Source organism: Chlorocebus sabaeus, chromosome 3 (assembly GCF_047675955.1).
Source record: "Chlorocebus sabaeus isolate Y175 chromosome 3, mChlSab1.0.hap1, whole genome shotgun sequence".
In the NCBI taxonomy this organism is placed as follows: Eukaryota; Metazoa; Chordata; class Mammalia; order Primates; family Cercopithecidae; genus Chlorocebus; species Chlorocebus sabaeus.
The window spans coordinates 28017730-28043944 of NC_132906.1; the positions used below are offsets into that span (position 1 = coordinate 28017730).

The 26215-nt window shown below is 44.7% G+C and overlaps 1 protein-coding gene and 1 long non-coding RNA gene across 6 annotated transcripts in view; both read right to left on the bottom strand.

Moving 5' to 3' along the window:
• KPNA3 (karyopherin subunit alpha 3) overlaps positions 1-7461 on the bottom strand; it is a 96484-nt gene extending 89023 nt beyond the window's left edge. Inside the window, exon 1 of one of the 2 annotated variants that reach the window (XM_007960416.3) lies at positions 6950-7461. In XM_007960416.3, coding sequence (XP_007958607.1) covers positions 6950-7018 — 69 coding nt within the window. In that variant the 5' untranslated portion in view covers positions 7019-7461. Of the gene's footprint in view, positions 1-5900; positions 5989-6949 lie in introns of those variants that run through there. The other variant, XM_007960417.3, reaches the window with a different exon arrangement.
• Positions 7462-8913: 1452 nt separating this feature from the next.
• The window catches only part of LOC103214431 (uncharacterized), a 56199-nt gene continuing 38897 nt past the window's right edge, over positions 8914-26215 (bottom strand). For 3 of the 4 annotated variants that reach the window (XR_489530.3, XR_012092543.1, XR_012092541.1), the window contains 5 exons: positions 25826-25973; positions 24860-24953; positions 23840-23995; positions 13667-14262; positions 8914-9383 (listed from right to left, as the gene is read on the bottom strand). This is a non-coding gene — a long non-coding RNA (uncharacterized lncRNA). Of the gene's footprint in view, positions 12942-13666; positions 14263-23839; positions 23996-24859; positions 24954-25825; positions 25974-26215 lie in introns of all 4 variants that reach the window. The other variant, XR_012092552.1, reaches the window with a different exon arrangement.

Genomic DNA, 26215 nt, shown 5'->3' on the forward strand with positions numbered 1-26215 from the left:
GTGTTTCTGTACTTTATGTTCAACTGCTGTTATTTGAGAGTGCTAAACATTAACATGCCACTAAAAATCACATATGAACTAATATGAATTTTGCCTTAACATTCTTTTTTTTTTTTTCTTGAGACGGAGTCTCGCTCTGTCGCCCAGGCTGGAGTGCAGTGGCCAGATCTCAGCTCACTGCAAGCTCCGCCTCCCAGGTTTACGCCATTCTCCTGCCTCAGCCTCCGGAGTAGCTGGGACTACAGGTGCCCGCCACCTCACCCGGCTAGTTTTTTGTATTTTTTAGTAGAGACGGGGTTTCACCGGATTAGCCAGGATGGTCTCGATCTCCTGACCTTGTGATCCACCCGTCTCAGCCTCCCAAAGTGCTGGGATTACAGGCTTGAGCCACCGTGCCCGGCCTGCCTTAACATTCTTTTATTTATCATTCAAGTATGAGTGAGTTCATGTTACAGAAATACATTATAGGAGAACAGGCTGTTCAAGGTGGGCTAGGCAGCAGTATCGATGCCATGGAGTCAACACCAAAAGAAAATTAATGTCTTAGAATAATAATGAACCTTTCATTCCCAAATGTAGACTTTTTTCCAGGTATACCATCTAGTCTCTCTTCTCTATTACGTTTCATGTGTTTCAAGTTACATCCAAGGTTATCTATTCTCAGTGAGCTTCTCGACAAAGCCCAAATACTTGAACAGCTATACACAAACAGAATTTGTTGTATATCACAGCAATTTATCCCAAATAGGTGAAGGAAAATTCACCTAGGAAAACACTAGAGAGGAGGAAAAGAATAGGAACTGATAGCACCAAGTATGCTATAAGTCAGGAAAGGCCTCATGGAGAATTTTTAAAGGTCTGTTTTTTGTTTTTAACCAGAATGATATGGTGTGGCAGAATTGTAATCTTGTTGTTCCAGAGATATATGAAGGAGTCTCACTGAAGAGATAGGTTGCCAGAGTGAGCTCCAACTCAACAGAGAGCCAAAAGAAAGCACAAAGAACAGCATATACAAAGGCATGAAGAAGAAACTACTGGTTACTCAAGCATCTCCAGCTTTATCACAGCTGGCACAAAGGAGATATAAGAAACAGCGCAAGGTGAGGTAAAAAAGGTAGAGTCTTATAACTATGTGTGGCATGCTAAGGACTTTTATCCTGAAGTCAATGGGAAGAATCATAAACAGGAAAGTAACACAGAAAGATCTGAGAAAGATCAATCCACAAGATACACTGGGGAGAGAAGATACTGAACACAGACGAGCTAGGTACACTATTATACTTGTTCAGGCAAGAAAGGTAAGGGTCTAAACTAGGGGCAGTGGAAGTAAGGTTGGTAACAGGTACAAACATGAGGGTTCTTCAGATGACTAATACAGAAAAGGATGAAGGAGGGGAAGAGAAGGGAGTCAAGGATAGAGTTTTAAACTTGGACAATCAGATACTGCCACTTACCATTGGAGGTTCCAGAGAGACAGAAGCAAGTCTGGTAGAGCTAACTGAATTTTGCAGGTGAGAAAATATATATTAGCCCTAATATCGGAAACTAAAGCAGAAAGCTTAAGTGCTAAGCCCATTATGGATTATCATTTTTTGGTAAAACCAACTAACTGGCTCCTTGCTGATAAGAAGAAAACTTTGTAAGAGTAAAAAGATAAAAAGGCAAATAAATCTAATAATAAAGTTCATCAAAAATTATTAGCAAGGTTTTAAAATATAGAAATAGCAATTTATAGGCCAGGCGCAGTGGCTCAAGCCTGTAATCCCAGCACTTTGGGAGGCCAAGGCGGGTGGATCACGAGGTCAGGAGATCAAGACCATCCTGGTTAACACGGTGAAACCCCGTCTCTACTAAAAAAATACAAAAAACTAGCCGGGTGAGGTGGCGGGCGCCTGTAGTCCCAGCTACTCGGGAGGCTGAGGCAGGAGAATGGCGTAAACCCAGGAGGCGGAGCGTGCAGTGAGCTGAGATCTGGCCACTGCACTCCAGCCTGGGCGACAGAGCGAGACTCCGTCTCAAAAAAGAAAAAAGAAATAGCAATTTCTGAGATTGATAGTCAATATTTCTTTGATATTTTCCCCATTCACTAACTTTCAGGCATGGTTTGTACAAGTCAAGTCTTAGATTCCCTTCGGTGAAGTACAGCACAGTAAGCAAGAGTTCTGGCTTTAGCATCAAGCTTTGTTTACTTTTGAGACAGAGTTTCACTCTGTCACCCAGACTTGAGTGCAGTGGCACGATCTCGGCTCACTGGAACCTCCACCTCCCCAGTTCAAGTGATTATCTCACCTCAGACTCCTTTGTAGCTGGGATTACAGGCATGAGACACCACACCTGGCTAATTTTTGCATTTTTAGTAGAGATGGGGTTTCACCATGTTGGCCAGGCTGGTCTCGAACTCCTGACCTCGGGTGATCCACCTGTCTCAGCCTCCCAAAGTGCTAGGATTACAGGCGTGAGCCATTGCGCCCGGCTGCTTAGCATCAAGCTTTGATATAAGTCCAGGCTTTGCCACTTAACACCCAACGGAAGACTCAGGGCCACTTAAGAGTTGTAGGCCTCAAATTTCCTCAACAGTAAATGGGGATAACAATAGTACCTACTTGATAGGACTGTTGTGAAGATTAAATAGATAATCTATATAAAGTACTTAGCACTGGTATACTATAAACAATAAATGTTAAGGTTTTTAAAATAATGACTATTAATTACTGTTACTAATGAAAATGTCACATCCTTGAGATATACAGGAGCAAGAAAATGAGAAGCTGACCCGGACTGCAGTTACCTGAGCATTTGTTTTGTAAGTATTCATTAAACAGAACGTTTCTGTTTTGCACACTTTTCTACAAGTTATCTTTGAAAACAGGAAAAAAGTTTTTAAGAATCAATGCCTTACATGAAAAGGTCTAGTATTAAAATGCACATTCCAGGACCGGGCATGGTGGCTCATGTCCCTAATCCCAACACTTTGAGAGGTCAAGGCAGGGGGATAACTTAAGCTAGCAATTTGAAACCAGCCTGGGCAACATGGCAAAACCCCATCTCTACAAAGAACACAAAAATTAGCCGGGTGTGGTGGCATGTGCCTATAGTCCCAGCTACTCAAGAGGCTGAGATGGGAGGATGGCTTGAGCCCGGGAGGAGGTGGAGGTTATAGTGAGCTGAGATTGGGCCACTGCACTCCACCCTGGGTGACAGAGCCAGACCCTGTTTTGTTTTGTTTTTTTAAAAAGCACATTCCAGAACAAATAAAAGGAAATGTTTCCCTTCCAATATGTACTTCCTAGTTTTAGCTACAAAATCCATTCCCCTACCCAAGCTCCAAATTTCTATCAGTGATAATAATTACTCCTTCCCTTCCTCCATCTATAAACCTCAGAATAACCTTTTCCCCCTTTCTCTTCAGTGATCTTTACAAAGTGAATGTGGAGGAGGAGGAAGAGGGAGGAAGAACAGCATCATCAAATCCTCATTCCAGGTTGTAGCCATTCCCAGTCTTAATTTTTTGGAAAACTCTTCCTTGCAGACCAGACAGCAGCACTATTTATCCAAAATGAATTCTAGGTATTACTGCCCTGTCACCCTTTCCATTGCTCTAATCATGTTACACCTCCTCTTTGCTCTGGAATAAATTCCTTCAGATCTCCCTATCAAAAAAAAGCTTCCAAGCAACTCTTTGCCACAAGATATTCTTGGACCAACACAGGCCATCTGGAAGTCTCCTCTCTTTAATATAATCACTCTTCTTTTTTACCTGGATATTTATTCACCAGTTAACATGCCCCTTTTAAGTTTGGTACATACTTCCTATAAGATTCACTAACCTCATTTTTTTTTTCCTCTCCAGAAATCTCTTAAAGTCTCTCTTGGTTGAACGATAAAAAAATTTTCTTCCTCAACCCTGTCTCTACTCACAATCCCCTGGCATAACTCTATCCTTTTATTTTCTTTAACAAGTATGTATCTTATTCTTGCACCTAACATCTTGTGTATCAGCTGGTTCTACAATTTCTAACATGTTTCAGCTTTTGTCTATCCTGTATGTGAAAAAATAGGCATCACAGCTTATCAAAGTGCATCTCACTGTTTTAGAACAGCCTGATAACCACAACTACTCAGTTACAGAGCTAAGTTGTACTATGTTTCTAATGGACAAGACTAAGCATGGTTATCTACTCTTAGACATGCCTAAATCCCCAATAAAGGCCCTTCATCAGATTTGACCCCAGTTTACCTTTCAGTCTCTCTCTCTCCTACATTTCTCTCAGGACTCTTCAATTACTGCTCCCTCTGGTCTGGAATGCCCCTTTCTTCCACCGGCCTTCTCCCGCTCTTTGCCTGGCCACCTTTCTTTCATCCTTCACAATCAGCTCACTCCCATTCATTCATTAGAAATCAACCAGAGTATCTTCCCTTTCTGCTCACCTCCAAGTAGTTTTTTGGGCATGCATTTTCGGAATACTACACTGTAACAATTGTTGTTCTGCATTGTAATTATCACCCCCACTGGACTGTAAACTCCTTGAGGTACAGACTGCATCTTATTCCTTATCCCCAAGACCTAACATTGATAGATACCCATAGACAATCAGTGAATAAATAATACCCATATCCACTGAGTGACATGCATAGGCTACATAAGTACACTGAGGTTTTGTACCTAAAGTTCCAGCTGGGTGCGATGGCTAGCATCTGTAGTTCCAACACTTTGGAAGGCTGAGGTGGGAGAATCACTGGAGCCCAGGAGTTCAAGACAAGCTTGGGCAATAAAGCTAGACCCCGTCTCCACAAAAGATTAAAAAATTAGCCAGGTGTGATGGTGTCTGCCTGTAGTCCCAGCTACTTGGGAGGCCATGGTGGGAAGATTCCTTGAGCCTAGGAGTTTGAGCTTGCAGCTGAGCTAGGAGTGCCTGAGCGCTTCAACCTGGGTAAAGCAGCAAGACTACGTCTCAAAAAATACTTTCCTCATGTAAAGTGGGGATAATGCCACACCTAACTCATACACTTGTTACACAGATTAAATAAGGTATCATGAAGCTCTTAACACAGTGTCTGCCACATTAGAACTACCATTTGAATGTCTATTTCATGTGTTAGTTACCCTGTAGAGTCCGGAGAAATGTAATGTTGTGACCAACACCAGGCTGAATGGCTTAGCAACCATGCTCTCTTTCATGCATCTAAAAGTCACTGGTTACATTCTTATCATCAGCAAATATTTGTTTTGTACCTATTATGTGCAGGAGTCCTTACTAAGTATCACTGAGCTACCATAACACAATAATAGAGGTAAACAATGAAACAAAAACCTGTACCAATATCCAAGAGAAGGAAGAATGTTACTGGTTCTTCTGTACAAACAATATGAGTATTTTTCAATACATTTTTATTTGGAACAGGGTAGGCTTCAAGAAAAACTCCTAATGGGAAAAGTTCAAAATTAGCACTTGTCATCAAGCGGACCGATAACAGGAGGCAGTTCCAAAATTTCTTGTGTCTATTCCCAAGTTTTACTTTTGCTTAGATGTATTTCTCACAAAGGATATTTAACCATGACCAGGAAAGAATATATGATCTTTGACTCATTTAAATGGGAATTCCACGGATATCTACCTAGGTTTTTTCCTACTAGTATTTAATTTTGTAGCTCTGAAAAACGGCCTGAGTTTGTCTGTTTCTCTACAAAATAGAACGCTGAATGGTGTATTTACCCCCACAATCTTCCTTAAGATAGGATAAAATACACACCTTTTAATCACACCAGCTTCTTACCAAAAATTACAAAACTGCAAATCATGTCGGCTAGTATTAGAAAAGAAGGCTGTGGCCTTAAAACCATTTTCCCCCTAACAAATCCAAAGGTCACGGTCCCAGTGAAGTTTGTGCATTATACTTACTGTTTCCAGTAGCTGCAGAGAGACCTCTAGCGCTGCCTCAACAAGCCGAGTTTGCAAATAGTACCTGCTAATGTCACCTTAATGAGACAATGGCAACATGCTGAGTAGCAACTAACTGAGTGACCGCGATGAATGTTTAGTTTTGCAACCACTTGGAAATTCTACTAGCTTGGAGCAAGAGATACGTAAGAGGACGTATGAACCCTATGTATCCAATTTATTTTAGTAAAACGTGTCAAAGAAATTATCACTCTATGCACACCCCACTCCAAGAAAGGCTAAGAAAACAACTCCTATGAGCGGAGGTCAGAACAACCTCTTTTCCGAAGCCTGAACACAATAGATGGCAAACTATTGTCCACCTTCAGCTCGCTCCAAATGCCAGCAGTTGCAGGAGTATGAGCTAGAACAGCTCGGCACGACTAGTCCAAAGACGAGCACTGGAATATAAGAAAATGGTCCTGGCGCATCCTACCCTCCCCCATCTATCACCCTCAAACAAGTCAGTTACCCGGCTGGTCCCCACCCCCCTCTGCGGGCCGCCACCGCCCGCCTGGGCCCGGCTAGCAGAAGGTAGCAGCCGGGACTGGCAGAGGCGAGGCTCCATGTGCAGCCGCGCGGGAGGCGCAGAGGGGGCTGCATCGGGCGGAAGGTTGCACCAGCGGCGGGCGCAAGCAGCGGCCGCCCCCTCGGCTGTGCGGTCGGCGGGCCGGGGCGGCAGCATCCCCGTTCATTCGGGCGGCCCCGGCCCGCGGACCCCGCCTCAGCTCCACATCCCCTCCTCGCCGACACAAGGCCGCGCCCGCGTGACGGGGCCGAAAACCCCGGCATTTCCCGGTCGCCGCGCCGGCAGCTTCGGAGGATGACTGCAGCCCGGCCCGCGTCTCACCGCCCGCTCCGCCCAACCCGGGGCCGCGGTGACGGGAGGCGGCGGCCAACTCTGGCCGACCACAAGCCGACGAGAACCAGCCCGGCGCCGTCCCCCCGCCCCTCCCCGCGTCGCCGGCCCGGCGCGGCCAGGCGGGCCGAGACCACGGAAGCACACTCACTTCCACATCGCGGCCCTTGTTCTTGAAGCTCTTGATGCGGTGGTTTTCCAAGCTGGGGTTCTCGGCCATGGCTGCGCGCGGCTCCAGCGGCGGCTACTCCTGCGGCTGCGGCGGCGGCGGCGAGTCTCGGCGCGGGAGGGGGAGGAGGAGGAGAGCAGGAGGGGGGAGGGTGAGAGGAGAGCACGTTCCGTGACGCCTCCGAGCGCGAGGTGGCAGTAGCGCCGGGGGAGGCGCGGGCCGACTGCCGGGCCGGGTGGGGCGGGAACGGTGCTGAGAGCGGCGCGCGCCCGTGGAGGCTGGCGACACGTGACCGGGGGCGGCGACCGGCTTGGGCGTTCGCCGGGCTGGACGTGCCGGTTGGTTCTCGGGATGACCCTGCCCTCTTCCCCTGCTAGGGCACTCCACAACCCCTGAGTGCTGCAAGTCTGGTGTCAGAAATGGAGCCGGACCTGGCGGCTTTTACCGCCCCTCAGGCGCGGGGGAAGCGGTCGTCAACTACAGTTCCCAGCATGCCACGATTCGCCTGGGGTAATTCTCCACGCCTAGTGCGAACGAGGAGAATGCCGGGACCCTTGCGCGCGCGGCTTTTTGCGCGCTGCGCTCAGATTGCTGGGCGCAAAGCTCCGCCCCCACAAGGCCGCCTCTGGGCGGGGAAGAGAGGGGAGCTTCCCTGGCACCTTGCGCCCTATCAGGAGGAAGAGGGCGGAGCTTTCTGGGAGCGCACCTCGCTGCGGGTAGGTAGAAAATCAGAAAAAGAACAACCGCGGGTGCTTCGCAGTCTCGCTTTTTTGGAGGTCTTCCCAAATAGCAGCCACCTTCATTCGCTGTGTCCATGCTCTGCTTCAGTTTTATAAATAGCATTTATTTCTAGCTGACATGTACATGTGTATCTACGTGATACGAGTGTTTACGTACGTTACCTGGCTGCCTGCACGGGAATTCAGCTCAATGAGAGCAGGTACTTTGGTTGAATTACTGCTGAATCTCTAGTGTCAAAACAATGCCTAGCACGTCGTAGATACGCAATAAATACTTGTTGAAGTGGCGCTTTAGTGTCGCCCAGTTTCTCATCATCCTCCCAACCCCGGTTCTGCAACCTTCAATCTGGCAGTCCCTGTATTTCCATGCCCCCAACACTTCTTGTTCTACCACCACACATAATCTTAGCCTTCAGGCAGCAGCCAAGCCCTGGTCCGCACACTCTCCTGTGTAGCACTCCCACTCCCTCCGGGGGCATCGAAGGAATGAAACAGGGAAATTTGGATGGATTGCACTGATAAAGAACTGCTTTCGGCCGGGTGCGGTGGCTCACGCCTGTAATCTCAGCACTTTGGGAGGCCAAGGCGGGCGGATCACAAGGTCAAGAGAACGAGACCAGTGTGGCCAACCATGGCCCACATGGTGAAACCCCTTCCCTACTAAATATACAAAAATTAGCCGGGCGTGGTGGCGTGCGCCTGGAGGCTGAGGCAGGAGAATCGCTTGAACCCGGGAGGCGGAGGTTGAGGCGGAGGTTGCAGCGAGCCGAGATCGCGCCACTGCACTCCAGCCTGGAGTGACACAGAGAGACTCTGTCTCAAACAAAACAACGAAAAACAAACAAAAAAGCTGCTTTCTGGAGCAGGTAAGCTTCATTAGCTTGTATGTTAATTAATTTTCAGAATCTATGGTAGACATGAGCAGGTATGTAATGTTGTAGTACTTATAATTTAATTGAACTGAAGTCAAAAGTTGGTAGGAATATACCATGACGGGATCAAAAAGGACAATCTTTAAACCAAAAGGGCCTTAAAGAGCCTGAGGCCCTCAGAAGCCTTTGGTGGCAAAGCTATGTCCAGGGGCATTCGTCTTGTGAGTGGTGGGGTGTGGCCTCTTGATAAACACAGGCTTCAGATACTCTAGTCATATTGGACCGTGGCCCAGTGTTGCCAGAAGATTCCACTTTTCAAGGAACACCAAAAAGGTAGATTCTTTTTCTCTTTATTTTTAAATGTTAATTCACATTTTGTTAATAGACTTAAGCATTTCAGTCACTTCAGAATATCAGGTCCTCAGTTTGCAACACCTGATCTTAGTCTAACCACTCATTTGAAGGGAAAAGCGCGCGCGCGCACACACGCCAGCTATGAGTTTAGAAGGAATTCATTAGCTAGGTGGGGCGCAGTGGCTCACGCCTGTAATCCCAGCACTTTGAGAGGCTGAGGTGGGAGGATCACCTGAGGTCAGGAGTTTGAGACCAGTCTGGCCAAACATGGCCCACATGGTGAAACCCCTTCTCTACAAAAATACAAAAATTAGCCGGGCGTGGTGGTGCATGCCTGTAGTCATAGGTACTCGGGAAGCTGAGGCAGGAGAATCGCTTGAACCAGGGAGGTGGAGGTTGCAGTGAGTTGAGATCGTGCCGCTGCACTCCAGCCTGGGCGACAGAGCGAGACTGTCTCAAAAAAAAAGAAAAAAGAAAAAAGAAAGAATACATTAGCTCAACTCTGGGTTTTAAGGAAACAGAACTTGTGTGTTTGCCATTCTCCTTGACTAAATGTAAGAGAAAATTTCAGACTGTTGTTCGGTCTCTATTATTTTTAGTAGGTATTCCCTTTTCAGGTTACCTTATGCCACCTCTCTTCACGCCCAGTCCAAAGCAGGGCCGCCCTTTTGCCTGGATCTAGTTTAGTCATTTTTATTATTTGCCAGTATCCCTGGTAACTTCAGCATCCACAAATGTGGCACCCTGACACCACAGTCTTTCTACATCCTTAACTTCATCAAGTTTTTTACCACTCAAGTGGTAAAAAGTGCAAGCCTGCACCAGACCTTGGAGACCTTAATCTCTGGGAATTGACCACCTCCAGGGACTCAAATTTGGTGTTTCTCATTGTTAGCAACTATCTCCTTCTCTTTTGCCTCACCCTAATCATCACTCTTGGCCTGAAACTTCTCGACAGCTCTTATTTTAAATGAATTTATTTTCCACACATATTGTAAGTGTCTACCATATACCAAGCATTGTATTCATCAGGCACATGTATGAAGGACTAGGGGGTCTCGGGGGAGACAGGAAGGAAGGGTCCTCAGCCCAGGGGTCAGTCAAACCCTCTGACTCGCTCTCCACCTTCCCAAGGCATGGGGAGTCATGCCAGCAGTCAGTCAGGTAGCAGTATGCCATAGGCAACACAAGCATAACAGACGGGAAAAGGAGTTCATGATTTGCCTCCTAAGTCAGCTTCTTTCTGCAAACTCACCACTCTGTTATTGGCATAACCATTCTTCCAGGGACACGTCTCCAAGCTAAGAGCCATCTTTACTTCTTGTCTCTCCCTCAACTCCCTCAACTAGTCACCATGTTAATTCACCACTCAGTGTTTCTGGCATCTCTCTCTTCTTCCCATGCCACCCACAAGACTACCTTAACACCTCCTAGGCAGTCCGCCTGCCTCCCCAATCCCTCCACAGCAATCTGACTCATTTCTCCAGATCTTCCAGACTTCACCTCTGCTCCCAATCAGCATACCCTTCCCCTCTGCCATTGTCTGTCAAGTCATTTCTAAACTCAGTCTAGGGCCAGGTTCGGTGGCTCACGCCTATAATCTCAGCACTTTAGGAGGCCAAGGCAGGTGGATCAACTGAGGTCGAGAGTTCAAGACGAACCTGACCAATATGGTGAAATGTTGTCTCTACTAAAAAAAATACAAAAACTTAGCCGGGCATGGTGGCACATGCCTGTAACCCCAGCTACTTGGAGGGCTGAGGCAGGAGAATCACTTGAACCTGGAAGAGGGAGGTTGTGGTGAGCCAAGATCGCACCACTGCACTCCAGCCTGGGCAACAAGAGCAAAACTCCATCTCAAGAAATATATATATTAAAATAAATAAATAAACTGTCTAGTGGTTGAGATCATATGTGATGCAGCCACAGTGCAAGATACTTTTTCTTTTTTTTTTTTTTTGACGGAGTCTCGCTCTGTCGCCCACGCTGGAGTGCAGTGGCACGATCTCGGCTCACTGCAAGCTCTGCCTCCCAGGTTCATGCCATTCTCCTGCCTCAACCTCCCGAGTAGCTGGGACTACAGGCACCCACCACCATGCCCGGCTAATATATATATATTTTTTTGTATTTTAGTAGAGACGGGGTTTCACCGTGTTAGCCAGGATGGTCTCGATCTCCTGACCTTGTGATCCGCCCGTCTCGGCCTCCCAAAGTGCTAGGATTATAGGCGTGAGCCACCGTGCCTGGCTGATACTTTTTCTTATTTTTGGTTGCCCTGCACGTGACTCACGCTTCAGCTAACATGTTCTGCTCACCTTTTTCCAAGCATATCTTAACCTTTCCACTTTTTACATCTTTGCTGTTTGACTTGCTCAGATGGCCCTGCCCCATCTCTGCCTGTCAACATCGCTTCCTCTTTGAATACTCATCCCATGCGGTCACCTTCTCTATGAAGCTTTCCCAGCATGGTGCTGTGGAAGGATCTTCAGAATCTGAAAACTCAGGTCTCAGGGCTGAATCCTATCAGATCAAGCCCAGGCAAGTCAATAATCTGCCCTGAATCCTCTTTTCATCTATAAGTGAGGATCCTGAATCACTGGGGTTTTGTGAGAATCAAATTCTAAAATACACGTGGAAGTTCTTTGAAATTGCTATATTAGTATTAGTTGTTACTATCTTCCCAGCCAGGAGTTATATCTTTCCCTCTGAACCTCAGAAGAACTTTACTTACAGTTTTGTATTGCTGCAATTTGTGTAGTCTTATCTCTCTCTCTCTCACCTATTGCTATGGTGTGAACGTCTGTGTCCCTCCAAAATTCATACGTTGGAAGCCAATACCCAATGTGCTAGTATTAAGATGTGGGGTCTTTGGGGAAGTAATGAAGTCATCATACCTCTGCCCTCATGAATGGATTAGTGCTCTTATAAAAGAGACTGGAACCAGTGTGGACCTGTGGTCCCAGCTACTTGCGAGGCTGAAGTAGGAGGATCATTTGAGGCCAGGAGTTCAAGGCTATAGTGGGCTATGATCACACTTGTGACCAGCCACTGCACTCCAGTCTGGGCAACATAGCAGGACCCCATCTCCAAAAAAAAAAAAAATGTTGAAGGGAGCACCGTAGTGCCTGTTGCCCTTCTGTCTCTTCCACCATGTGAGGACACAGTGTTCATCCCTCCTGCCATGTGAGGACACAGCAACAAGCAGAGAGCAGCCCTCACCAAACACAGAATCTGCTGGGACCTTGGTCTTGGACTTCCCAGACTCCAGAACTGTAAGAAATAAGTTTCTGTTGACCGGGCGTGGTGGCTCACACCTGTAATCCCAGCACTTTGGGAGGGTGAGATGGGCAGATCACGAGGTCAGGAGATCGAGACCATCCTGACTAACACGGTGAAACCCCATCTCTACTAAAAATACAGAAAATTATCCGGGCTTGGTGACAGGCACCTGTAGTCCCAGCTACTCCAGAGGCTGAGGCAGGAGAATGGTGTGAACCCGGGAGGTGGAGCTTGCAGTGAGCCGAGATCGCGCCACTGCACTCCAGCCTGGGCGACAGAGACTCCGTCTCAAAAAAAAAAAAAAGAAATAAGTTTCTGTTGTTTATAAATTATCAGGTCTCAGGTGTTTTCTTCTAGCAGCATGTTCTATCATACATGTTTGCTGAATGAACAAATGAATTAATGAGTGAATGAGTAAACTCCTTCCTCCCCTCATGATCACCTTTTGGCTAATTTACCACACTCGAAGCACACCTGAAGCAAAAAGCAAATACTGAAAATTGAAGAAAATGACATCCAAATGCATCAACCCAGCTACCTAGCAGTGCTCTTACCTCAGTGGTAAAGAAATCTAAAATAATAAGAGTTTTCATTTACTGAATTCCTGCCAGGCATTTGTATACATCATCTCTAATCCCTGTGAAAGCCCTGTATGGTTGAAATTGTCATCTCCATCTCTCTCTGGGGCAGGCGGAGCTTGGTGCTCTGGTTCCAAGGCATGGTGAGGGTCTGTGGTGTCGGCAGGAACAATGGAAGCAAAAAGACACACAAAGCCAAGTGGTTTCTGTTGTGGCCAATGTCTAGAACAGCAGTAATGAAGACCTCCACTCTCCCCAAAGAACAAATACAGTCCTTAGACTCTAGGAAAGCAAAGTCTCCTCTCCAAGGGGTGTCCCCTTTCCAGGGAGCACCAGTCATGGAAATAGGTGTGCCTAGCAGGGCAACCATCTCATGACCCATGCTAGTCAGTAGCAGCAGACACAGCATTGTAGCAGTAAGGCGAAAAGTCAGAGAGGAAGAACCAGATAAATCCTCAGAAATAATTGGGGACACCTCAAGCGAGGCTACTGTCTGGCCAGTAAGCACTGATACATAATTATGTGGATAACACAAATGAGGTAACCTCAAGGCATAATAATGGGCTAATGGGCCTGGGACACACACATTGTACCTCCAATATCATTTTCAAATAATTAGACTACAATAAAATAAACACTGTTAAAATAGTAGTGGGCATAATTTAGAATATACTTACGGTCTCAAGGTCATGCATGATTCTGCATGATTTTACACATATGTAAAATCTACATGATTTTACATATATGTAAAATATAATTTTATACTACTATATATTGTAGGACACATATATAAATAAAATTTTAAAATACTAGATATTATAGTACATGTATGTAAAAATATAATTGTACAATACTAGATATAGAATGAAATGGTACCTTAGAGATGAACACAGTCCTGAAAGTTTAGTAACTTGCCGGTTCTTTCAATAACAAGCAGTGTGTCCTTGAACAGGTTGTTTCATATAAGTAGCAAGTTGCTCACTTGTGAAATGAGCATGTTGGACTGGGTGATCTCGAAGGCTCCTCGCACAGGCATAATGCTTTGAGACTGTGAGCCCATCACTCCAGTCCAGCAGCGTCTCTTCCCCTGTCTCTCCCTATTTTATAGATGAGAAGTACAAAGACAGTAAATGATCATAATTGTCAAACGGACCAGAAGTTGAGTATTCTGATTTTTTTCCACTCATATCCAGTCCTTCATGGGCCTTCTGATTTTCCAGAAGCTGCCACTGTGCTCAACCCACGAGGTGTCTTCCCTGTCTCAAATGCATTAGGCCACCAAATCACCCTCAAACCAAAGTTTTCACTCTCAAAATAGTTGAGATAGGCTGGGTGCAGTGGCTCGTGCCTGTAATCCCAGAGACTTAGGAGGCTATGGCAAGAGGATTGCGTGAGCCCAGGAGTTTGAGGCTGCAGTGAACTGTGAATGCACCACTGCACTCCAGCCTGGGCGACAGAATGAGATCCCATATCTGAAAAAAAAGAAAATTAAATTAAAAGTTATTAAGATAAATCATTATCTCAGATAAGAAATAATTCATTCACATTAAGGTATGAATGACCTTATTAAACCATATGAACTCCAGCAGATGGAATGTCTGATATATCTAACCTATTATTAACATCCACCCTCCCCTCCCCACACAAGAAAACAAAAAGCAACCCTTTGGCATCCAATTTCAGCTGATCCCTGCTGGAAGTTATTTTGATAATACTAGACCTACTGGGAAGTGACCTCTTTGAATGAATGCCAGATTTGTTATCTGTTTCTGCATCATCTTGTCCAGTAAACATGAGGACCTGGAGGAAAGCATTTATGTCTCAATCGTTTTTGGGTTCTCTGTGTCTAATATGGTACATAGCACATGATGAGGCCTCAACAAATGTTAGGTGGAAACTCAAGTAGAGACAAACATTAACCTTACCCATTGGAGAGGAATCTATAAAATGTTTGGTATAATAAAAATGAGGAGCAGCCGGGGGCGGTGGCTCATGCCTGCAATCCCAACCCTGTGGGAGGCCGAGGTGGGCAGTTCACAAGGTCAAGAGATCAAGAGCAGGCTGGGCGCGGTGGCTCACGCCTGTAATCCCAACACTTTGGGAGGCCGAGGTGGGCGGATCACAAGGTCAGGAGATGGAGACCATCCTGGCTAACACGGTGAAACCCCGTCTCCACTAAAAATACAAAAAATTAGCCAGGCCTGGTAGCGGGCGCCTGTAGTCCCAGCTACTTGGGAGGCTGAGGCAGGAGAATGGCGTGAACCCGGGAGGCGGAACTTGCAGTGAGTCAAGATTGCGTCACTGCACTCAAGCCTGGGTGACAGAGCGAGACGCCGTCTCTTAAAAAAAAAAAAAAAGAGATCAAGACCATCCTGGCCAACACAGTGAAACCTGTCTCTACTAAAATGTAAAAATTAGCTGGGTGTGCTGGCGCACGCTACTCGGGAGGCTGAGGCAAGAGAATCGCTTGAACCCCAGAGGCGGCGGTTGCAGTGAGCCAAGATCACGCCATTGCACTTCAGCCTGGCGACAGAGTGAGACTCCATCCAAAAAAAGAGGAGCATGTTTCTTTTTTGCATAAAAAAAGTCATATTATAGTCTGGTGAAGATGGGGATTGTGGTTATAAAATAATAATAGGCTGTGGTGGCTCATGCCTGTAATTCCAACACTTTAGTAGGCCGAGGCAGGCGGATCACTTGAGGTCAGGAGTTCTAAAAAATTAGCCGGGCATGGCGGTGGGTGCCTGTAGTTCCCGCTACTCGGGAGGCTGAGGCTACAGAATCGCTTGAACCCAGGAGGCAGAGGTTGCGGTGAGCCAGGATCAATGCCATTGCACTCCAGCCTAGGTGACAGAGGGAGACTCTTGTCTCAAAATACATACATACATACATACATAAAAATAAAACATAATCGGGGGATGGCAGGGAGTGGGGGAGAGCATTAGGGAAAAGAGCTAATGGATGCGGGGCTTAATACCTAGGCGATAGGTTGATAGGAACAGCAAACCACCCTGGCACATGTTTACCTATGTAACAAACCTGCACATCCTACACATGAACCCCGGAACTGAAAAAAATAAAATAATGATTTTTTAAAATCACCAACATGTAGAGATGTAAATAAGGGGAAAAAAATGATCAATGACAGTTACTGAGTGTGCACCATTAAGCCTTTTCTGGGATTACTTCTTTTAATTCTCACAACAGTATTATCAGGTAGAAACTATTTTTACCCCTATTTTATACAGGAAGAAACTGAGGGCAAAAAATGCTAAGTAACTCTTGCACAGTCAGGAGGAGAGAGGGTCCATGCAACTTGATTGCAGGGCCCATGTTTGTAATTTGGTTTTCTGCAGGCAGGCACACAGAGAGATGAGGGAGAGCCATGTGCCCTGTCTGGGTCACAACACCTAGAGATACCTTCTTGATCCAGCATAAACAAAAGGGTTTCCACAGGACAATGATGTTATATTTAGTTGTAAAACAAACAAACAAAAAAAGGTCTAGGTAAACTGGTTACCAAAAGAGGGAGAATTAAACAAGTGTGAAAAGCTAGTCTCTACTGAAAAGAGATTTTTATCGTCAAGTCAGCAGGTCTAGGAGAGGACTCAGACAAACCACTAAATCCAGAAGTCAGACAAAAAAGGGCTTGTCATCTAGAGTTGTATTAAGTAGATACCTTTTTATTCTTTGCATATTGCTGTTTGGAGGAGACATACTCTGCTTACTAATTATGGAGCATTAAAGACTCCAGTCTGTAAATATTCAGCTCTAAAGTCATTCCTGGAAAACAAGGTAACAGGAGGCAGGAGACACCTGAAAGTAACCATCCAAAAGACTGGTTCATTAGTTTCATTGTAAACATTCTCTTCAGTCCCTACTATTTGAGGAATTTATGATTCCCCAGGTTGGAAAATGCCGAAAGAACTGAAAATTGCAGTAACAATGTGTGTTTTTTTTGTTTTGTTTTGTTTTGTTTTGTTTTTGAGATGGAATTTCCTTTTTTTGCCCAGGCTGGAGTGCAATGGTGTGATCTCAGCTCACTGCAACCTCCGCCTCCTGGGTTCAAGTGATTCTCCTGCCTCAGCCTCCCAAGTAGCTGGAATTACAGGCATGCACCACCAGGCCCAGCTAATTTTGTATTTTTAGTAGAGACAAGGTTTCACCATGTTGGCCAGGCTGGTCTCAAACTCTTTACCTCAGGTGATCTGCCTGCCTTGGCCTCCCAAAGTGCTGGAATTACAGGCATGAGCCACCACACCCGGCCTTTTCTTTTTTTTTTTTTTTTTTTTTTGAGACAAGGTCTTGTTCTGTTGCCCAGGTGGGAGCACAGTGGTGCCATCTCAGCTCACTGCAACCTCCGCCTCCCAGGTTCAAGCAATTCTCATGCCTCAGCCTCCTGAGTAGCTGGGATTACAGGTGTGCACCACCATGCTTGGCTAATTTTTGTATTTTTAGTGGAAATGGGGTTTTGCCATGTTGGCCAGGCTGGTCTCAAACTCTTAGCTTCTGGTGATCTGCCCACCTCGGTCTCCCAAAGTGAACAACAGAGTTCTGGGCACACTGTTTCCCCCTATTTCAAATTGCTGTGTCCCTTATAATCAACATTGCCAATACATTAATAATCCTTAAGTGAAATGGCCAATAGACATTTTCTAAAAGAAATTTTTCTTACCTAACTTGTATGAGTCTTATAACTTTTAGGTCTATTTCCCTTTAAATACTGCAGTTTAAGTAACTTTGCTTTGGCCAGGCGCGGTGGCTCAGGCCTGTAATCCCAGCACTTTAAGAAGCTGCGGTGGGTGGATCACGAGGTCAGGAGTTCAAGACCAGCCTGGCCAAGATGGTGAAACCTCATCTCTACTAAAAATACAAAAATTGGCCAGGCATGGTGGCGGGTGCCTGTAATCCCAGCTACTGAGGAGGCTGAGGCAGAGAATTGCTTAAACCTGGGAGGCAGAGGTTTCAGTGAGCCAAGATTATGCCACTGCACTCCAGCCTAGGTGACAGAGTGAGGCTCTATCTCAAAAAGAAGAAAAGAAAAGAAAAGTAACTTTGCTTTGGATAAAATGTGTTTTTTCCTCCAACTACACTTTCACATTTTTCTGTCTTTGATACCCAGATGTCCTATACATGAGATCACGGTAGCTTAAGCATTTATAGACAAGGTAGTGTGATGTCCTATAGCTATGCTGTCCAATACAGCTGCCACTAGCTACATGTGGCTATTTAACTTTAAATTTAAATTAGTGAAAATTAAATGTAACTAAAAATTAAATTTCTAGTGCCGGCACTGTGGCTCATGCCTATAATCCCAGCACTTTGGGAGGCCTTGGCGGGGAATTTCTTAAAACTGGGAATTTGAGACCAGTCTGGGCAATATAATGAGACCCTGTCCCTACAAAAGTTCTTTTAAAATTTATTTTAAATTTTTACATTTAAGCCACTCCTAGCTACTCAGAATGCTGAGGCGGGAGGATTGCTCAAGCCCAGGAGTTCAAGGCTGCAGTGAGCTATGATTGCGCCACTGCACTGCACCCTGGGCAACAGAGAGCAAGACTTGTCTCAAAAAAAAAAAAATTGAGTTTCTCGTCACACTAGTTTCATTTTATGTGTGCAATAGCCACCATATTGTGGGGACTGTATTGGTAACAGAGATATAGAACATTATCACAGGAAGTTCTATGCCTACCCCCAGAAAGAATAAAACACATGTTTAGCAACAGACAGACCTTCATCTTTTCAATTCCCACCTTAATCTTTTACTAGACTTGTGACCATGGGAAGTTTCTTAAACTTTCAAAGCTTCAGATATTTAAACTATGAAATAGAAATATGGCTGGGTGCGGTGGCTCATGCCTGTAATTCCAGCACTTTGGGAGGCCAAGGTGGGTGGATCACCTGAGGTCAGCAGTTCGAGACAAGCCTGGCCAATATGGTGAGACCTCATCTCTACTAAAAATACAAAAAATTAGCCGTGCGTGGTGGCAGGCGCCTGTGATCCCAGCTACTCAGGATGCTGAGGCAGGAGAATTGTTTGAACACAGGCAACAGTTGCAGTAAGCCAAGATCACGCCCCTGCACTCCAGCCTGGGTGACAAAATGAGACTCTGTCTCAGAAAAAAAAAAGAAAGAAAGAAAAGAAAAGAAAAAAGAAATACAAATATACCTACACCTGTGTGGTGGTGGTCAATAATATCCAACACACTTTATTGCTTTATAAAACTATTATTATTAGTGCTTAGGGATCAAACATTCCCTTTTTGATCCAAAGTAAAAAAGCTTTTGAGGCCAGGTGTGGTGGCTTATGCCCGTAATCCCAGCACTTTGGGAGGCCGAGGCAGGTGGATCACCTGAGGTCTCGAGTTCCAGGCCAGCCTGGCCAACATGATGAAATCCCATTTCTACTAAAAATACAAAAATTAGCTGGGCGTGGTGGTACACCCCTGTAGTCCCAGCTATTTGGGAGGCTGAGGCATGAGAATCGCTTGAACCTGGGAGGCAGAGGTTGCAGGGAGTGGAGATCGTGCCTTTGCACTCCAGCCTGGGTGACAGAGCGAGACTCTGTCTCTCAAAAAAAAAAAAAAAAAAAAGCTTTTATTAGATATCAATATTTTCTTCGTCATACCTTGAGTACTCAATAAACCTTGCAGACTACCAAAAATTTAAATTAAAAATGTCATAGAATACTTACACGTTTTTTTCTTTCTCTAGGAGAGAAATAACTTGAATTGCTCTGGAGAAACTTTAGATTCAGGTAGCTGTTTAAACTCATAAACTGTCCCAGAAGATTTCTAATTCCCAAACCGTCCCTCACATTTAATTCAGGAACATGTTCAGCAAACGCTTGTGTTTGTACACGAAGTCTCTCAGCAATCTAAGTTTGACTTGAAGAGCAATGAGGCAAAATTCCCATCTTCCTACCCCACTTTAACTTGAAGATAAAACCTACTCAAGTTATACATACCAGTCCTTTCAAAAGCATTTCAACTTATCTAAGCATCTCTCTAGCCCCACCCACTCTTCCCCTTTTCATCTCAATATGGAACTTTGTGTAAAAACATCCAAAGCTGAAAGACAGAGCTGTGGATAATGTGCCTGCAGAGCTTAATCCCTGTCAATCTCACAGAGGGGCACATTACAGTTAGGAATGTGTGCAACCAGAGCCAGGATAAGTTCAGATTAATCAAACGATTGTTTTATCAACCACAATTACACAATACAACTAAAACAAAAATAACCCTGAGAAGCGATGAGTAACCTGCAACTCGTCGTGATATGAAGTTCAAATAATTGCTAATGCCACACTTGGACAGTCAAGTTTTTCAAGTTTCCCCCTGCTCCCCCTGCCCAAAAAAATAGACAAGATTATGCAATGAGAAGATAAAGGAGATAGAAGACAATGCCCCAGGGCCGGGTGCGGTGGCTCACACCTGTATTCCCAGTACTTAGGGATGTGGAGGCAGTTGGATCATGAGGTCAGGAGTTCAAGACCAGCCTGGCCAAGATGGTGAAACCCTGTCTCTACTAAAAATACAAAAAAAAAAATTAGCCGGGCGTGGTGGAGGGTGCCTATAATCCCAGCTAACCGGGAGGCTGAGACAGAGAATTGCTTGAACCCGGGAGGTGGAGGTTGCAGTGAGCTGAGATCGCGCCACTGCTCTCCAGTGTGGGTGGCAGAGTAAGACTCCATCTCAAAAAAGAAAAGAAAAAGAAAAAAAAGAAATCAATGCTTCATCCTTACTATTCAAAGCTAGATTGCAAAATACACTAATCTAAGAAATCTTTGCTTTGTCTCCTCCCTATAGCTTTAGTTGAGCTTTATGTAAGGTTTCTTTCATACAAAGAAGCACAAATATCTCTCTTGAAAGACTACAGCTGAGTAACCGATGAAAACATGCAGGGGCAGGTGAAAACACACAGCAGAACAATATAAGAATGTTTTCTGATGCACAATATGAGCAAATACAGTTCTAGTCCCTGTCTTTCTGCTAAGCAAAAAATCTGAACCAAGCCAACCCCTGCCATCTAAAATGGTCATTTTTGAAAAATGTCTTTATTAGTAATCATTTGTTTTCTGTAGAAATGGGAATAATAATAGCTAGCATTCATTGAGCATTTAATATGTTTAAAGCCTATTCTAGGTGATTCACATGTATTAACAACAACCCTATGTGGTAGGTAGAGAATATCATCTTTCATTTTACAGATGAATACACCAAGGCATAGGGAGGTTAAATAATTTGCTCAGGGTCACCCAGCTAATAAGTATTAGAGCCAGAATCTGAGCTTGGGCAATCCGGCTCCATTTTACACTCTTGTCTCTGTTGGCAGTTGAAACAAAGATGCACTTACCCAGACACTGATTCCTTGCTACACAAAAACCTGCGATCATACATCAAAACTAACATCTTATAGTTTATGGTTACTTGTAGAAACCAAATTAAATGAAGAACCCAAACATTTGAATGGAACCTATTACCGTCATCAAAACCCACTTATCCTTAGTTTTCATAATTCCCGGTGGGGAACATATCTCCGTAATTTTGTCTGTCAGTAATTTTGAAAAGTCAAGAGGTGAGTCCTAGTGACATTACTTTAGCTCCAAATCATAGCACACCTGAAGTTGGAACCATCCATGAATTTTTCTTCTTTTTAGTTACGTGGCTAAATAAATTCCCTTTTTAAAATGGCCGTTTGAGTTTCAACTGAAAGACTCATAACAGATACACTCCCTTCTCCAGCCGCCGCCATCCCCACCCCCACAGTGAGTGTCTCACCGGGGGGGACCATGACCTCAGCCTGTCTGTTTATTCCGAGTGAACCTCAGGGCTTTTGTAGGCATGGCCAGAAAAGAAGCTCTCTTTCTATTGGACTTGAACCTGGAAAGATATGAGCCTGGAAATACTGCATCATCATCTAAGGCTGCTGGAGTCTGCTGCACAGAGCTGGAGTAATAGCCCATCCAGGGTGAAGGTGGAGTTAAGAGAAGCAGGGACATTGAACCCTGTGGGCATCATTTGAGTCCTGAACCTTTTCAGTGTCTGAAGTCACTCAGCCTCCAGCTATCTATTCCTGCCTTACAAAGACCCTAAATGTAGTGACTTAAACCAACAAAAATTTATGATGTCCCTCGGCTTGGCAATCTGGGTGATTGTCTGGATTTACTAGTCAGCTTTACCACAGTAACAAATGACTTCCTAAATCCCAAGGGCTTGTAACAACCCACGTTCCTCACTCTGCCGTTACACGTCTGCCATCACATCAGTGAATGCTCTGCTTCTGCTCCATGTGTTTTCACATTCGGGGACCAAGGCTGCAGCAGGAGCCCCCAGTCAAGCAAGACCTGTCATCTCCGTGGCAGAATGAAAAGAGCAAAATACCCAATGGCCCTTTAAAGCCTCAGTTCAAATATGGTGTATGTTATGTCCTTTGATACCCCACTGACCAAAGCAAATCCCTGGCTTTGAGGACTCCCTGTAGCTGTCTGGGTATGTTAGGTTAGCACCCAAGGCCCTTTGTGAGAGGTTAAGATAAGGAGATATGCACGTACAGAGAAAAAGAGAGACCGAGACAAAGAAGGAGAATTTATATGTATTTCTACATGTGTGGTATGTGTATGACATTCTTTTTTTTTTTTTTTTTTTTTTTTTTTTTTTTTTTGACATAGAGTTTCATTCTTGTTGCCCAGGCTGGAGTGCAATGGTGCAATCTCGGCTCGCTGCAACTTCTGCCTCTCAGGTTCAAGTGATTCTCCTGCCTCAGCCTCCCAAGTAACTGGGATTACAGGCGCCCACCACCACGCCTAGATAATTTTCTGTAGTTTTAGTAGAGATGGGGTTTCACTGTGTTGGCCAGGCTGGTCTGGAACTCCTGACCTCAGGTGATCCACCCACCTCAGCTTCCCAAAGTGCTGGGATAACAGGCATGAGCCACTGCACCTGGCTGATGTGTAACATTCTTAAGGCAACTTCATTTCTGTGTGGAAGGTTGAAGGTCAGTCCCAACCTGAGATATAGAACCAGTTCTTTCCTAGTCAGGGAGAATTCAGGAAACCATGTTCCAAAACAATAAGTAAGACTTGTGTTGAGCCTGCTCTGATTTCAGACCTTCGTTCCGCTAATTGGGATCCAGTCTTTGGTCCCATCTGTAGAGTTACAGAAGCTCTGCTACTGCTCATCCACTGGGGCTGCTGCCAGTTGCTGCTCAGTCCCTTGCTGTCTTCATATAGCCTTGGTCACAGGCTTCTTCTCAAGGACAACTACAGGGTCTGCTCCAGGTACATCCCCACCCACGAGCATCTAGTTTCTACCTCCTTTCTGCCTACCAGTCAGGGGCTAAGATAATACGGATAATATAGTAATCATAGCATCTGTCATTTATTTCATATAGTGATAATAGCATCTATCATTTATTGCATATAATCTCAAATTCTTATGTATCCCAGAAGTGCAGCTGTTTCCAGCTGGGCCTCTGTTTTCATCAGGCATCATTCTTGATATAGATCTCAACCCTTCTTCAAGTGCCCCAGAACAATCCATGAACACCAGAAGTATTCACGAACCATGTGGAATTGACTGAGGCTTCCCCAAAAGAGTGGAGTAGAGATTTATAGTGCATACCCAATAGAAGCGGCCTTTCTCTAATTTCCTTTTCTGCTGCGCTACCATCAATCCTCCTCCTTCTCCCCACACCTCGAAGCTTAGCCGTCTCAGTTGTATGCTGAATGCATACTGAAGTAACAAATAATGGAATATGTAACTACATAAAGCTTAAATAATGTTTATTATCTCCGGGGGTATCATTTTCAGGCTTAGTGAATTCAGGGACCCAACAATATCATCAAGCACTCAACCCATGTGCTTTCTGCTTTCCTGTGTGCTATCCCCAGCATGTTGGTTTGCATCCTCAGAGTTTCCCAAGTAGGCTGCCATAGCTCCAGGAATTATGTTCACACATAGCTACATCTAAAGATAGGAAGAGGACCATTATTCCTCCTCCCCACTTCATAAAGGAAAAACTTTCACAGAAACATCTCAGAAGACTTACCTTTAAACTCCTCCACTGGGGTTGGGTTACATGCTTATGCCCTAATAATAAAAGTTATTCAGCTGAGACAGGAGAACCGCTTGAACCCAGGAGGCAGAAGTTGTAGTGAGCCAAGATTGCGCCATTGCACTCCAGCCTGGGCGGCAGAGCATGACTCTATCTCCAAAAAAAAAAAAAAAAAAAAGTTATTCAGGTTGAGTATCCCAAAATACTCAAAAACTTCTTGGGACCAGAAGTGTTTCAGAGTTCAGATTTTTTTTCCTCCCGATTTTGAAATATTTGCTTACTTTTTGAGTACTTACCAATTGAGCTTACCAATTGAGCATACTTACCAATTGAGCATCCCTAATCCAAAAACCCAAAACCTGAATGTTCTGATGAGCATTTCCTTTGAGCACCATGTTGACACTCAAAAAACGTTGGATTTTGAGGCATTTTGGATTTCAGATTTTGAAATTAGGGATGTTCAAACTTTATTGGCATTTTAAGCCTCTGGAGTTGGAAAGTGGATTCTGAGAGCAAGGATGAAAGGTGAGGAGAGAATGACTGTTGGGAAGAAAACCACCAGACTTAGCCACCCTGAGTAGCTTGGTGTCCTACTCACCTGTGTGCTCTGCAAAGTGTAATGCCCAACTATGACTAGGCGATGCTCTGGAAGCCTGGGTAAGAGCCATCTAACATTACTCAGGAAGGCCCTTTAGAGTCCTACTCCTGCCTCAATCCTAGCAAGGTTATCAAAGCCAGGGGAATCAAAACTCCGTCCTTACAGGAGTTTTACTCATCTTTCTACCTTTACTGCTTCTCCACATGCACAGCAATTCTGCAGGCTGAGAATTATCTCATTTTTGCAGATATGGAAGCCGAGTAGCAGAGAATTTAAGTGACTCACTCAGAGTCAGATAGCTACTAAAGCGTAGATCAATATTTGAACCCAAGGCTGTCTGGTTCCAATGTCCTTGCCGTCAATGGAAGCAGAACAAAGACCCAAAAGAAAAAGCAAAGAAGACAGACTAGGCTTACATTTTAGCCGAAGAGTAAATATCTTCTTGGTCCTTCAGTTACTTAAAACCATTACAAGGTTCTACGGAGGAATGTAATTTCTGTCCTTGGTTATCTGGAAAAGATAAAACAGAGCAGTGCTTTCAGTACTTGGCCGAGGACATGGGGGCATTTTAAAGTGTTGGAATGATTGAACACAAGCCACGCTGCTGAGTTCTGGACACCCAACCCTTTAAATGGGGCCTGGGGAAACATTTACTGAGGACCTGACCCCTGCCCCAAGAAAGGGGGTCCCAGGCCAAAAAGCTGAGTAAACAGATATTTTTGCCACAGTGTGGTAAGGGCTATTATGGAACTATGAACACGGCTGTGAGAGTGTGGGTGGAGGAGGGAGAGGGGAGGGTGGACAGTAGAAAAACCCCTCACTGAGGTCATCCCTATGTTCTAGGACAGTACAGTCACTCGTTGCAAAACAGGGACCCTGAGTCATGAGGAAAGAGCTAAAGTGAATTCAGGAGACACCATTAAACAAGGCAGGGATGGGAGATGTCTTGGAAAGATTTCCTTCCAATATGGATCACAGGAAAACATTGTAGCAATTCTGAATGTAAATTTCAGAGGTTGTTTGTTTGTTTTTAAGCCTGCTTTATGGAGCATTTCACATGACTTTATGAGGATTAGTTCTTACTTCATGTAATATAGTAAGTAATTTGCATACACTATCTCATTTAAAGCTTAAAATAATCCTGTGAAGTTGATAGTTCTATTTTCCCACTCAAAACTGTTTTTTAAATTTTTGGTGGGGAGTGGTAACTCATGCCTATAATTCCAGCACTATGGGAGGCCGTCAAGGAAAGATCGCTTGAGTTCAGGAGTTTGAACCAACTTGGGCACCATAGTGAGACCCCATCTCTATAAAAAATAATAATAAACCAAAAAATTAAAATGTTTTCAAAAATTTTAATCGCTTCCCCCCACACAGTGTACCTATTTTAGGTATAGCAATTGATCAGAAAGGCGAGACAACTTGTCCAGGGTCTCTCAGTTCTTCACTGGCAGAGTTGAAATCAGACCTTCTGTGTCATGAGGCCAAGGTGCCTTCTGGAAAATTCACTCCCAGCAAACACATGATTTCCTGGGAGAGATGGTTATAGCTTAGTATACTAGATCCAGATAGAGAATAAGTGTCCTGTGCTCACAGGGGAAAAGCAACAAAAATGGTAATGAAGGTTGAATGATCATCAGTAGAAAGAACCTTTTTTAAAAAAAGGGATAATGAACAATGCTCTATCCTCATATATTTCTGTAACAAAGCATTAAGGAATTCAGTTTTAAGGAGAAAAGTTTGTCACCCTGTATTTTCTATAGCTTAGTCAA